The sequence below is a fragment of the Erythrolamprus reginae genome, chromosome 1 (assembly GCF_031021105.1).
Source record: "Erythrolamprus reginae isolate rEryReg1 chromosome 1, rEryReg1.hap1, whole genome shotgun sequence".
Classification (NCBI taxonomy): Eukaryota; Metazoa; Chordata; class Lepidosauria; order Squamata; family Dipsadidae; genus Erythrolamprus; species Erythrolamprus reginae.
The window spans coordinates 291047196-291059763 of record NC_091950.1 but is presented as its reverse complement, the minus strand read 5'-3'; the positions used below and the strand labels follow the sequence as shown (position 1 = coordinate 291059763).

Below are 12568 nucleotides of genomic sequence, written 5' to 3'. Positions count from 1 at the left end.
AGAGGGGGAAGACCCAGGGAAGCCACCCAGCAGCTGATCTGCCCGGCGCCATCTACGCATGCGTGGCCATAGAAAAAAGGGCGCGCATGTGCAGATGGTGTTTTGACTTCCGGGTTGAAAAATCGTGATATAGCCGTTCGCAATGATCGGGATCGCGATACCCGGGGGATCACTGTATACTAAAAACAATGGCAAAACTGGAAAGAAGTTACTTTCTTCTTTTTCTTGATTCATAGTTTCTTGACTCAGGACCAAGGACAGCTCCAAATGAATTAGGATACTGTACGGTACAATGATACATTTATAAAAAAAAATCCCTTCATTAAAAAAAAGTATGCTTTGAAATTCACCACATTACATGATTTTCCAGTCATAAAAAACCCTTTTCACTAAATTTTATTGTTTTTCAATAACTTTTGACTCTTCTGACCCCAATGCAGGTATTTTGCTACAATATCTGACAACGAATTTGGTATAGTGATTAACACATTGACCTGGAAATCAGGCTATTGTGGAACTGTTTGCCCCTTTCTATTTGAACTGAAATTTCCATCATCCTTGACTAGCATGGCCAATGTCATCACCTTAAAAAATGCTTTCCCCCACCATAGATGTCCACAAGTAGAAAGAGACTGATCTAACTGACCTGGCAACTGATGGAAACACAATCATTTTGTTTCCATTCCTAAAATTGGTAATTCCACTCCATTGAGATAATTTGTAGGGCATATAGAATGCAAGGGCAGTAAACATTCCATGTAACTCTTGACTTCAGACAACTTTATGCACAGAGACTGCAGATGCAAAGCTTAACCAAGAGCTGATGCTTTCTATGGAATTGGGAGCCTTGTATTTTTTGGAATTCTTACAATCTAAGAAAAAGGAATAGTATCCCTATGTATATGCAAACTTACTGTAGCTCTTCGGTGATGTACGTGAGACTGAGTGAGACTCCTCAAATCAACCAATGTCAACCATGCTTACCATGTTATTATCTCCTGGAATTGAAGTTGGTAGCAACATTGTAGGAAGAACTGATGAAATTTGGGCAGCAGCTCTACTTTGAATAGCTGCAGCCATTGTTGGAACAGTGAGTGAATCAGTTACTAGTTTAAGAGTTTTGTGTGTCAGTTTCCATGGTACCTGACCATGGAGCATAAACAATATATGAATCATGAGAGATGCTCTTCAATGCATGTGATAATTGGCTTAATATTGAACCATACTGATTATGTGAAACATCCAGTTCTTATAAATGATGGCACACATGTGCTTCTATCCATGATCTTTATTTTTAGCATTCACAATATACTGTAGTTCTATTTTTTGCTAACTAAAAGTTTGTTAAGAAGGGGAAATTGTAGGAGTACAGAGCAGCAAGGAACTGGAGAAGGTAAGCAGGGGTTATACAAAGGGGGGAAGGTGATGCATACAGGTGTAAAAAGGTGTAATGCTATTTTGAGTGAAGTGAAATTTATATTTCATATATAGTTAAAAATGATATTAACTGTGTAGGTAGACACAACCATTTCGATGACATTGCTTTCTGTCTACTGCATCCCCTTGTGATCAGGAAAGATTATCTAAAATAAACAGAAAAAAAAAGTATGACAGCTTAATTGGCAATAAAAATACAATTCTGTAAACTGAAATGGCAGCACTCAAACCGTTACTTCTTTGCTCCTTTCCCTTTGGAAAACATCCATTAGCTCTGAAGCAAGCAGTGCTTTGCCTTCTCTTCAATAAACCATCAGTGGATCCAATAAAACCAGATCTATTTCCATCAGATCTGCAAATTTTTCTTTGTAAGAATCTTGCTGAAAAGATAGTGGGCTTATAAGCTGTTGAAGAAGCTTGGAAGAAGCCGACTATCTGGACCATTTTAAGTTGGGTTACAGGTTGAGTGATAGTTCCATGATAGCATTATTCACACTGATTGATCATCTTTGTAGGGTTCAAAGTGGAAAAAGTGCATTCATTCTTGCCCTTTGATCTCCCAGTATCTTTCTGGTGTTTCTGATTGAGGTATCCTTCTGGATCAGCCTAAGGAATTGGGACAGGATGGGAGGAGCTTTAGTGATCCTCCTCTCTTCTTCAGTTCTGGTTTCAGTCACTGGTGTGTGTAAGGTCCAACTTTAGACATAATAGACACACCTCTCCAAGACAACTAGACACATGAACAGCTGAGGGTCAGGGAGCTAATAATGAGTTGTTTGGCTTAACAGGCTCTGTTCTCTTTGCTGCAAGGAGGTAAATTGCTGGGAGGCAGTGGTCAAAGGGTGGAGGTAGTTTGATGGGGCTACATTCAGTGTATAAGATGCACCCAAGTTTTCACCCCCCTTTTGGGGGGTAAAAGGTCTTATATTCCAAAAAATATGGTAAATGTTTTTCCTGCCTCTTTCATCAAGCTAGGTCACTTTAGACAAGTCTATTATAATAAAGAAATATGATTCATACTAAATTCAATTGCCTTTCCATAGCCAACTAAACTAAAGCCAATGAAACGATATTATGTATACCCTTCCTTATATGCTTCCTCTGCACTGCACATTTTTTTTCCAGGACAAGTGAATCCAACCAAATTAATTGACTTAAGGTGATTGCTCTTCAGCCAGGTATTTAATATTTTTTTCTTTCAGTTTCCTTAAAATTGCAGTTTGATGACAACTTTGGAAGAGAGTCTGGGAGGTCACCTTCACAGCCTTTGAAGAACTACACATAGTCTAAGAACCTCAGATTTTGTTCTTCAGGAAAATAACAGTTTCAGTTATGTGCATATATTGGGGAGTGGTGTGTGTTGGGAAGAGGAATAAAGATTTGAATTATTTTATGACAAGCTGAATTTCTAATATTTTTATGGATAGTTATGGGATGTAACCAAAGAATGATACCTTTGGTGGAAACAGAATAAAATCCTTCACCTCCTTTTAGTTTTTCTAAATTAAGCAAGCCAATAAAACTAAATCATTAAATCTTACCTTCCTGCCAGGATATTCTTTTATAGGTATGTGTTACACAATGGGAAAACAAACATTGTACTGTCAAAGAGTTTTAAGATGGGTTTTCCCTCCTGCCGAACAGCTCTTGCATAAACTTATTTCACTGAGAATTTTAGCATGATCATATACAGGCGCAGATTCCTAACAGCAGAGTGCACTCTACTACAAGAAAAACATTCCAGACAAAAACTTTTTCTGGCTCTTGTATGTTCGGAACGATTTCTTTCAAACAAGGGTCCTGTTAGAGAAAGTAGCTATGTTGGATGCAGGTTGTTGGTTGTAAATTATGGTTCTTGTTTGATGGCTTTCTGAGCAGTGAGTAATTTATGTGCATGTCTAAAATAATGCAGGGGAAGGAATGAGCAAACTTGAAGAGCTCCTGAGTCATATAGAAGACCCACAATGGCTGCAAAGGACTTTATCTTGCTGGGCGAGGAAGCCTTTTCCCACCAGGGAGCATGCACATTGGCTGCACTTGAAGCAGTCGCTGTGCCATTGGCGCTCCTCAAACGAGATGAACTTGCCTCCTCCAAGAGCTAAAAAGAAGAAAGTAAAAGATGAGATGTTGGGACTGCACGTGGCTTTCGACAGATTTTGCTTACAACTCTAATAAGCAGAGCTCTTTCTTCTGAAAAATCTGAGTTTAAAATCTGAGAGAAGCGGTATGTAGCTAAGACAGATGACTAGTCTAGGGCAGTAATGGTGTGCCCATGCCCATGACCTCCTTCACGCATGCGCACAACCCCCATGCTGCTCCCTGTGCATGCGCACAGGCCTCACTGAAGCCTCCGTACTCCTGAAGTCTGGGGACTGCGAAAAATGGCCCTACAGGCAAAACGGAAGTTCAGAAAAAATTGACTTCTGGTTTGCCCGTTGGGCCATTTTTTGCACTCTGGAACTAAGCCTCCAGAGAGCGAAAAACGGTCAAACAGGCAAACTGGAAATCCTTTTTTCAAACTTCGGTTTGTCTGTTAGGCCATTTTTTCCACTCCGTAAACTTCAGGGAAGCCTCCTAAAGCCTGGGGAGGGCAAAAATGGCCTTCCCCAAAGCTGAAAATCAGTTGGCCAGTGCATGCATGTGCATTGGAACTAACATAGGGCAAAGCCTTGCATGCCATCCGATGATTTTTAGGCACTTTGCCAGAAACCCCCCACATTCACAGGCAAAAGCTGGTTTGTTACCTCAGGAACAGTTCCAACCCCCCTCCGTGCACTGACACAATAAATGGCTGAAACTGGTTAATTGAAGAAGAGCCCAGCACTGCCCCTCCCTCCCCGTCCAATAAAAACAGCAACACTTTTTCTTCTTTCCCCAATTCTTCTCTTACTCCAGAGAGCAATTAAGTCAAATGTGCTCATTCCTTTCCATTCCAAATTCCAACCTGTTGGTAATTTAAACATCCAATGTTTTGGTGTCAGATAAAATTAAAATATTAAAATTATGTCTTCTAGTGCCATCACATATTTCTATCTAGCCTGAATATCGTTTAGTCTTATTCAGGGTGGGAAATTGGTTGCCGATCAATTTCCGGTCACAATTCAAAGTGTTGGTTATGACCTATAAAGCCCTTCATGGCATCGGACCAGAATATCTCCAAGACCGCCTTCTGTTGCACGAATCCCAGCAACCGATTAGGTCCCACAGAGTCAGCCTTCTCCGGGTCCTGTCAACTAAACAATGTCGGTTGGCGGGCCCCAGGGGAAGAGCCTTCTCTGTGGCGGCCCCGACTCTCTGGAACCAGCTCCCCCCAGAGATTAGAACTGCCCCTACCCTCCTTGCCTTTCGTAAACTCCTCAAAACCCACCTTTGTTGTCAGGCATGGGGGAATTGAGATATCTCCCCCGGGCCTATATAATTTATGTATGGTATGTTTGTAGGTATGTCTGCTTAAAAATGGGGTTTTCTTAACTACTTTAAATTTTAAATGGTTAATTATTAGATTTGTTATGAATTGTTTTATTATGTTGTGAGCCGCCCCAAGTCTACGGAAAGGGGCGGCATACAAATCTAATAAATAAGTAAGTAAGTAAGTAAGTAAGTAAGTAAGTAAATAAATAAATAAATAAATAAATTGTTATCTGATCACATATGCTTTCAAGAGGTAAGGAATGCAAATCCCTGCTATGCCTAGAACAAATGTATTTGTCCCAGGACTGTCCAAATTTAAGTTACTTATAAGTAAGAAGATTGTGAACAGTCACCAGTAATGGGTTCGGTACAGGCCACACACTTCTTTGCAAAATGTCCTCTGAAGCACTCCAGGCAGTAAGGATGTTCATCTTTGGACATGAATTGATGTTCTGCAAGTTGCCTCTTACATCCAGTACATAGAAAACATTCCTTATGCCATGGCCGGTCATGGTAAGTCACGCCACCATTGGTGACCGTCTAGTACATGAGAAATTGTCATTAGTGCAAAATGATGGATTGACATATAGTTGTATCAAAATTGCATTAAATACTGTATTTCCCTGAAAATATGACCTACTCAGAAAGTTAGTCCTATTTTGATTTTTACATGTGCACCTAAAATAAGCCCTAATTAAGACCCCTGGTCATGGCAAGTTGGGAAAATGAGTATTTATGAAATTACTGTTGAAAAAAAAAATCCCATTTAGTTCAAATCAGAGTAGCCAGATTGTTTACTGGGGCTGGCCAATGTGAACATTTTATACCAATTCTTGGTTTTCTACACTGGCTGCCTACTGTGTTTCCCTGAAAATAAGACCCTATCTTATATATATTTTTGAACTCTGAAATAAGCCCCTGGCCTTATTGCCAAGCCCAAGTGGGCTTATTATCAGGGGATGTCTTATTTTGAGGGAAATCAGGGTATTCATTTTGAGACTTGGAATGATTGCATTATTGTCCAGTTTGGTGGAACTCATTGCCGGACTCTGTAGTGTCATTCTCAAACCCCCAACACTTTACCCTTACACTATCCACGGTTGACCTCTCCAGATTCGTAAGAGGTCAGTAAGGGGTGTGAATAAGTGCACTCGAGTGCCTTCCGTCCCCTGTCCTATTGCTCGCCTATATCTCCTATACCATTCTTCTTTCCTAGATTTATTCTATTATTTCACTGATATATTTTATTCCTATTTCTTCTCTTCTATTCTTTCTTAGATATATTTTATTATGAAGATATCCTCTATAACCTTCATTATATATTTACTATATGTATACTCAATATAACTCTCACTGTGCAATGGACAAAATCAATCAATAAATAAAATAAAAAGTATATTCTCATTGTGCTCATAGAGTTTATCCCCAGTAAAAGTCATTTTTTAAATGAATGCCTGCAAGGCCACTGTGCGACTCATCCTTTCTCTTATTTTCATTTCCCATATTACCTTTTTGCAGGAGTAGCAATACTGTGCAAATTGCTTCTCATAACAGGGTACACAGTAATTGTCATCATCCTTGGTAATCAAAGGTTTCATTCCTAGTGGTTGCTGGCAGTACCGGCAAACAAAGCAAGCTTCGTGCCAACAATTGCCTTTAAATTCCATTTTACGAGAACCTGCAAATTGAATTGTAATCCCAGTTACTTTCTCAGCAAACGGTACTTCCCCCCCCCCTGAATGCACTGAAACAAAGATACAGTAGAGTTAGTCCTCAATCTATGACCACAATTGAGCCCAAAATGTATGTTGCTAAGTGAGAAATGTGTTGTGGTTTTGCTCCATTTTACAATTTTTCTTGCCACATTTGTTAAATGAATCGTTGCAGTGGTTAAGTTAGTAACACGGTTAATAGAGTCAGTAAATATGGTTTTCCCATTGACTCTGCTTGTCAGAAGGTTATAAAAAGTGATTACAAGACCCCAGGATAGTGCAGCTGTCAGAAATATGAATCGGTTGCCAAGCGCCTGAATTTTGATCACTTGACCATGGGGATGCTGCAACCATTATAACTATGAAAAATGGTCAAAAGTCACTTTTTTCAGTGCCATTGTAACTTGGAACGATTACTAAGAGAGCTGTTGTAAGTTGAGGGCTACCTGCATTGAGGTACTCTTTCTTTACCAGTTGCATATAGAACCGCATCACAAAGGACACAAATTTATCAATAAACATGTTCTGACAAAATTTCTTTTGCACTATAAAAGATTTTCACAAACTAATCACAGGATGTACAAATAACTTGATATGAGTTTATTTCTTGTTTCTTCAGATGTCAGATTCCCAAATCTTTATCCATCTCTCTTTCTCTTCTATCACCACTCTCTCTTTTTCTCTCTTTATCATCTTTCTCCATCACCCTTCTCTCCCTCGCTCTTCTCTTTCTCTCTCCCCCACTCTGTCTCTTCTATCACCTGTGTATCCAAAGCACCACTATGGTGGCGCTTTTTTTCAATTACAATTGTATGGACAAGTGGTGAAATAACCATAGTGCTGAGATTTATATGCTGCCAACTGTTGTGGTTGGCTCTGGGCCAGCTCCTGCCCCAAGGACTGTGGGGGTGGATGTGGGTGAATCCTCCCAGGGTCAGAGGCCAGTTTTATTGCCGACTGCTTCTGACAGCGAAGTGTCTGAAGCAGATAGTAGAAGTGAAATGGGATCCTCAGAGGGGGTAATGCAGACAGCCCATTAGGTAGTCGCCCCTTGAGTGATTCATCATCGTTATCATCACTGGATTCAGAAAGAGAGACATTTATTGATGTATGCAGCTGCAGGGCAATGTCTAGGAAAGAGCAACTGCGTAAATACTACAGGAAATAAGGTAGATCACCTGTGGCTGGGTGTAATTAGACTAATTGGGGCTACTGTTAGTTAAAAGTCAGCATTTTGGCCTCTGGGTGTGGAAATTTATCCATTTGGTAAAGGAGGACATGTGTTTTGTATCAGGATTCTACAAGGACTCTCTTTGAACTGTTTCCAGGACTTTTGAACTAAATCATAGTCAAGTTTGTGACTTTGTGAATTCTTGAAGGAGAGTGGCTGTGACATCTTCACAGCTGCTTGTTATCTGCTTTGTGTTTGTTTATTGCTCTTCACAGCACTTTAGGCGGTTGCTTTGAAGGTGAGCATTTTGCCTGACTAAAAATGTGTGTGGCTCCTCTTTTACTTTCGATAAAAAACAGTGTTATGACTTACAACTGTGTGTGTCTGAATTCCTACCTTTGAACTTAATTGAGGGCTCATGCCGAGAAGCCCGGCAGAACACCAATTTAAGACAGAATCCTGGTCGCTAATAACAAGTCCATAGTAAAAGGAAAATACAGTAATGACAATTGAAATGTTCATGGTAGCAATTAAAACTTCCAAATCAATGATAATTTGAAGAGTCCATAGGTTTGGCCCTATTAACACTATGAGCTAGGGCTATGCACTGGTGAGTAATGTTGTAATAATAGATTAAGTAGTATTTTAAATATATATATTACCATCAGATAATTGGAACTTTTACAGCATCATTGCCTCAAGGAATCAAAAAATCATTGTTTGAAATTGCTGTGTGAGGGAGACTTTGCAAAGCAGAGAAAGACAATTAGAGAAAGACAATTAGAATAGTTTTCTTATACATGGAATAATTTGAATATAAGCATAGTGAAATCAATGTGTTTCTAATCAGTGAGTGAATTAAGTCCCTACTTAAATACAAGCATTGAAAATTGAGTCAGTACAAAATGACTTCTTTTTAGCTTCAGTACTGTATTATCTAGGCTTACTGCCAGCATACCTGTGGCAATACACATTTCCATGAGTTTCTTCTTTATTTTATTCATTTAACGAGAGGAAGAAATGTTGCAGATATGCAAGGAACTGGGATCTGCCTCTGTGTTTGTATAGCAGTATTTCTAAACTAAACCAACATAACAAAAGTTAATAATGTGCTTAATGCTGACCTGATGGATGGCTGAAACTGGTTAATTGAAGCATGGAAGTAATAAAGCAAATAACAAAAATCAGCCAAAGAACAATGGCGAATAGATTTAGTGTTGTGATTATTGAAGATGAGTTTGCAGGTACTGTGCTAAATGAAACTGTGAGCTTACACAAGTATCTCAATAAGAAAAGCGCGAATAGGAAATACAATTATAAATATCAAAAAGCAGGATCTCATCAAGCTGAAGATCCATTTGCCTCTCCTCTCTTAGTAATCAGAGGTTTCCACTGAAAACTGTTTTTGACCAGCACGTTTTTGAAAAGGGTTGTTATAGGATGGGATATATTTTATAATCACTGGGTTCTTACTTCCGATTCTTTGGGAATCTATTGTTTGAAATAAAATCAAAGTGAGCAAAGTAGTCTTTTCTTTATGGACAGAAAGAATGGATCATAACCATTTGGGTTAAACACCCCACACACCCACTGACTCCACCCCACCTTCACACACATTCACACACACAAACTAAGATTTCAGCAAGCAGTGCTTAGTCTCTCAAAAATTTTTTTTAAGGAAAGAACATACCATGGCATTCTAGTATCAGCCACTTCAGTGACAATAATGGGACAACTCAATTCTAAAATGGGCGGGAAAGTATATATATAAGTACATGTGTGTATATATACCTACTTTCTGTTATGCTGGGCTATTGACAATTAACTACCAGTGAGTTCGGAATAAGTTTCAAACACACACAGTCAAAAAAGGAATAAAGAAGATTTATATAACAGTCTTGGAAACACAAGCTCTGAGAGGAGTCAAATTATTCTCACCCGAAAGTCATTGGATGCTGAAGCATGCCAAAACAAAAGGGTAGATAAGACAGCTGTAAATTCACATAGCTACACAAGCCAAAAGTCCTCAAGAGTTCTTTAATCCTGAAGTGTCCAAAGTTCACTAAAAGTCCTTGAATACATTGTAGTAATCATCTTCCAAAAGTCTTTCTTTCATAAACAGATAAACACCCACAGCCCATGCTTCCCAGTGCCCATTTTTATCACCAACTCATTGACATAATTACCCCTTGAACAGGTGTGTCACTTATCTTCTGAGATGCCTGCGCAAATGTTCCCTTCTTGCCACAAGCCTGCGCACACGGAGCATCCACAAGTGGGTCCTCCTCAGATTCTGATGACTCACTAATTGGAGCACTGACTGGTGGGCTGGCTGCAGCCATCTCCCTATCTATTTCCTCTCCCCATTATCTGTCCCTGGCTGTGAGCCAACTTCACTGTCCAATTCTGCTGGCAACAAAGCAGGTCTCCAATAAACCGAGGATTCCCATAAATCAACATCAAAATTCCCCACTTCAGGAGTTGGCTCAGAGCCAACCATAACACTTACCTACATATGCAGTGGTAACTCTACCTAAGAACGCTCTACATGTGAACTTTTCTAGATAAGAACCGGGTGTTCAATATTTTTTTGCCTCTTCTCAAGAACCATTTTCCATTTACAAACCGGAGCCTCCGAAACTGTAACTAGAAAAGGCAAGGAGAAGCCTCCATGGGGCCTTTCTAGGAATCTCCTGGGAGGTCCGGAAAAGGAGGGGAGAAGCCTCAGTGGGGCCTCTCTGAGAATCTCTTGGGAGGAAACAGGGCTGGAAAAGGCAGGGAGAAACCTCCGTGGGGCCTCTCTGGGAATCTCTTGGGAGGAAATAGGGCTGGAAAAGGCAGGGAGAAACCTCCGTGGGGCCTCTCTAGCAATCTCCTGAGAGGAAACAGGGCCTCCACCCTCTTTGTGGTTTCCCCAACCACACACATTATTTGCTTTTACATTGATTCCTATGGGAAAAATTGCTTCTTCTTCCAAATTTTACTACTTAAGAACCTCTCTGATATAGTGGATACCATATCAGCAGTGACACACTTTACAGAGACACCGGCAGTCCTTTCCCATTATACTTACCCGTCCTAAATGTGTGAAAGACAAAGAATTATTATCAGGTCATGGAAAGAAATAGCTGATTTCTACAACAGCATATGGTCTGTGCAGGGCACATATAATGAAACATTCGCCTCAAAATGCCCTTAGAAAAAACCTTCCTCCATCAGATTTTTTCACCCTTACCAGTTTCCATGAATCAATGTCTCCAGGTTCAAGTGCCATCCCACCCTTTTCATTTATTTATCCCAATTAAGGAATGCCAGCTCCCTATTATCTTACCAGGCATAATAGTCCTCTTGCAGTGAAAGCACTTAGATGAATATTCATTGGAATAACAAGTTGTACACAACAGGCGCTCATCTTTAGCTGCAAAAGGTTTCTCAACCAGGGAGTGATGGCATTGGGCACACTTGAAACACGTCTCATGCCAGTGGCAACCTTTAAAAGCAAGATCCTTGGAGAGAGTGAATTCACATTAGTAAAACCCCCCAAAATGTTGGTTATCCAAATTCCAACTGAATAAAACTATGAACAGTTGAGCTTTACACCAATTGTTCAACAATGACATGAACTAAGATAATTTTACTGTCCTTTATTCCTCTTCCTCCCCCCCCCTCCTTGTGATGTTCTCAAGAAGACTGCACTTTTACTATGGTCTGGAAAGGAATGAGTAATAGAAATAAAGAAATAAAGGTCAGCATTAACCCAGGGATGGGTGGGTGGGCTTTTTTCAAAGCCCAGAGTGAGGAGAAGCCATCCAAACACAGTAAAATTGGCCAAAGATTCAGAAAAAAAGATGGTGGCAAGCATGGACCAGCACAAACAGAACTGGATCTGTGATGCCAAAATTACATCACCAGCAGGTCACTAAGGGTTTGGGTGAATCTGATCCGAACTGGGAGGAATCCATCCTTGAATAAGCTATCGTAAATTCAAGGATGATCTATTTATCTTGAGGTTTGTTATGATTTTATGGTCTAAATTATGGTAGTACTTTCCCTGCAAAGGATTCACAAATAACATATGCCTCCGTGGCACAGCTAGAGCAGAACTAATATATCTGCGGTCAGCTATTAGGCCGGAGTGAGGCTTCTGCCTTGAGCAGCAGATGGTTTATGGCTAAGAGAGAAAGGAAATGGGAGAGCAGCCATGCAACATCGTGACACTATTTAATCTAACCTTCTGCCTTCATTCTGGTTCTTTTGTTGCTACACTGCTGAAATAGAGATGGTCCAGTCAATTTAAAGGCATGGAGTGCTATAAGACTTTTGTCCTTGCTTCAGGACTGAGCGGCTGAGTTCTTCTTCTTTTTTAGTACTAATCTGGAAAACACACATACAGTGATATCTTGTCTTACAAACGAAATTGGTTCTGGGATGAGGTTCGTAAGGTGAAAAGTTTGTGAGATGAAACAATGTTTCCCATAGGAATCAATGGAAAAGCGATTAATGCGTGCAAGCCCAAAATTCACCCATTTTGCCAGCCGAAGCACCTGTTTTTGCGCTGGTGGGATTCCCCTGAGGTTCCCCTCCAAAGGAAACCCCACCTCCGGACTTCCGTGTTTTTGCAATGCTGCAGGGGAATCCCAGCAGGGGAATCCCAGCATCGCAAAAATGAGTGCTTCACTGGCAACGGAAGTCCGAAGGTGGGGTTTCCCAGCGAAGGGAGCATCAGTGAAATCGCAGCATTGCAAAAACACCTCGAAACCCCACCTCTGGACCTCTGTGTTTTTGCAATTTCACGGAGGCTCCCCTCGCTGGGAAACCCCACCTCCAGCGAAGCACT

The 12568-nt window shown here is 40.4% G+C and overlaps 1 protein-coding gene across 1 annotated transcript in view; it reads right to left on the bottom strand.

Moving 5' to 3' along the window:
* Positions 1 to 1268: 1268 nt before the first annotated feature.
* FHL5 (four and a half LIM domains 5) overlaps positions 1269 to 12568 on the bottom strand; it is a 30670-nt gene continuing 19370 nt past the window's right edge. The window contains exons 3-6 of the mRNA XM_070739256.1: positions 11063 to 11237; positions 6357 to 6526; positions 5202 to 5388; positions 1269 to 3535 (exon numbers count right to left, since the gene is read on the bottom strand). Coding sequence (XP_070595357.1) covers positions 3384 to 3535; positions 5202 to 5388; positions 6357 to 6526; positions 11063 to 11237 — 684 coding nt within the window. The 3' untranslated portion in view covers positions 1269 to 3383. The remainder of the gene's footprint in view (positions 3536 to 5201; positions 5389 to 6356; positions 6527 to 11062; positions 11238 to 12568) is intronic.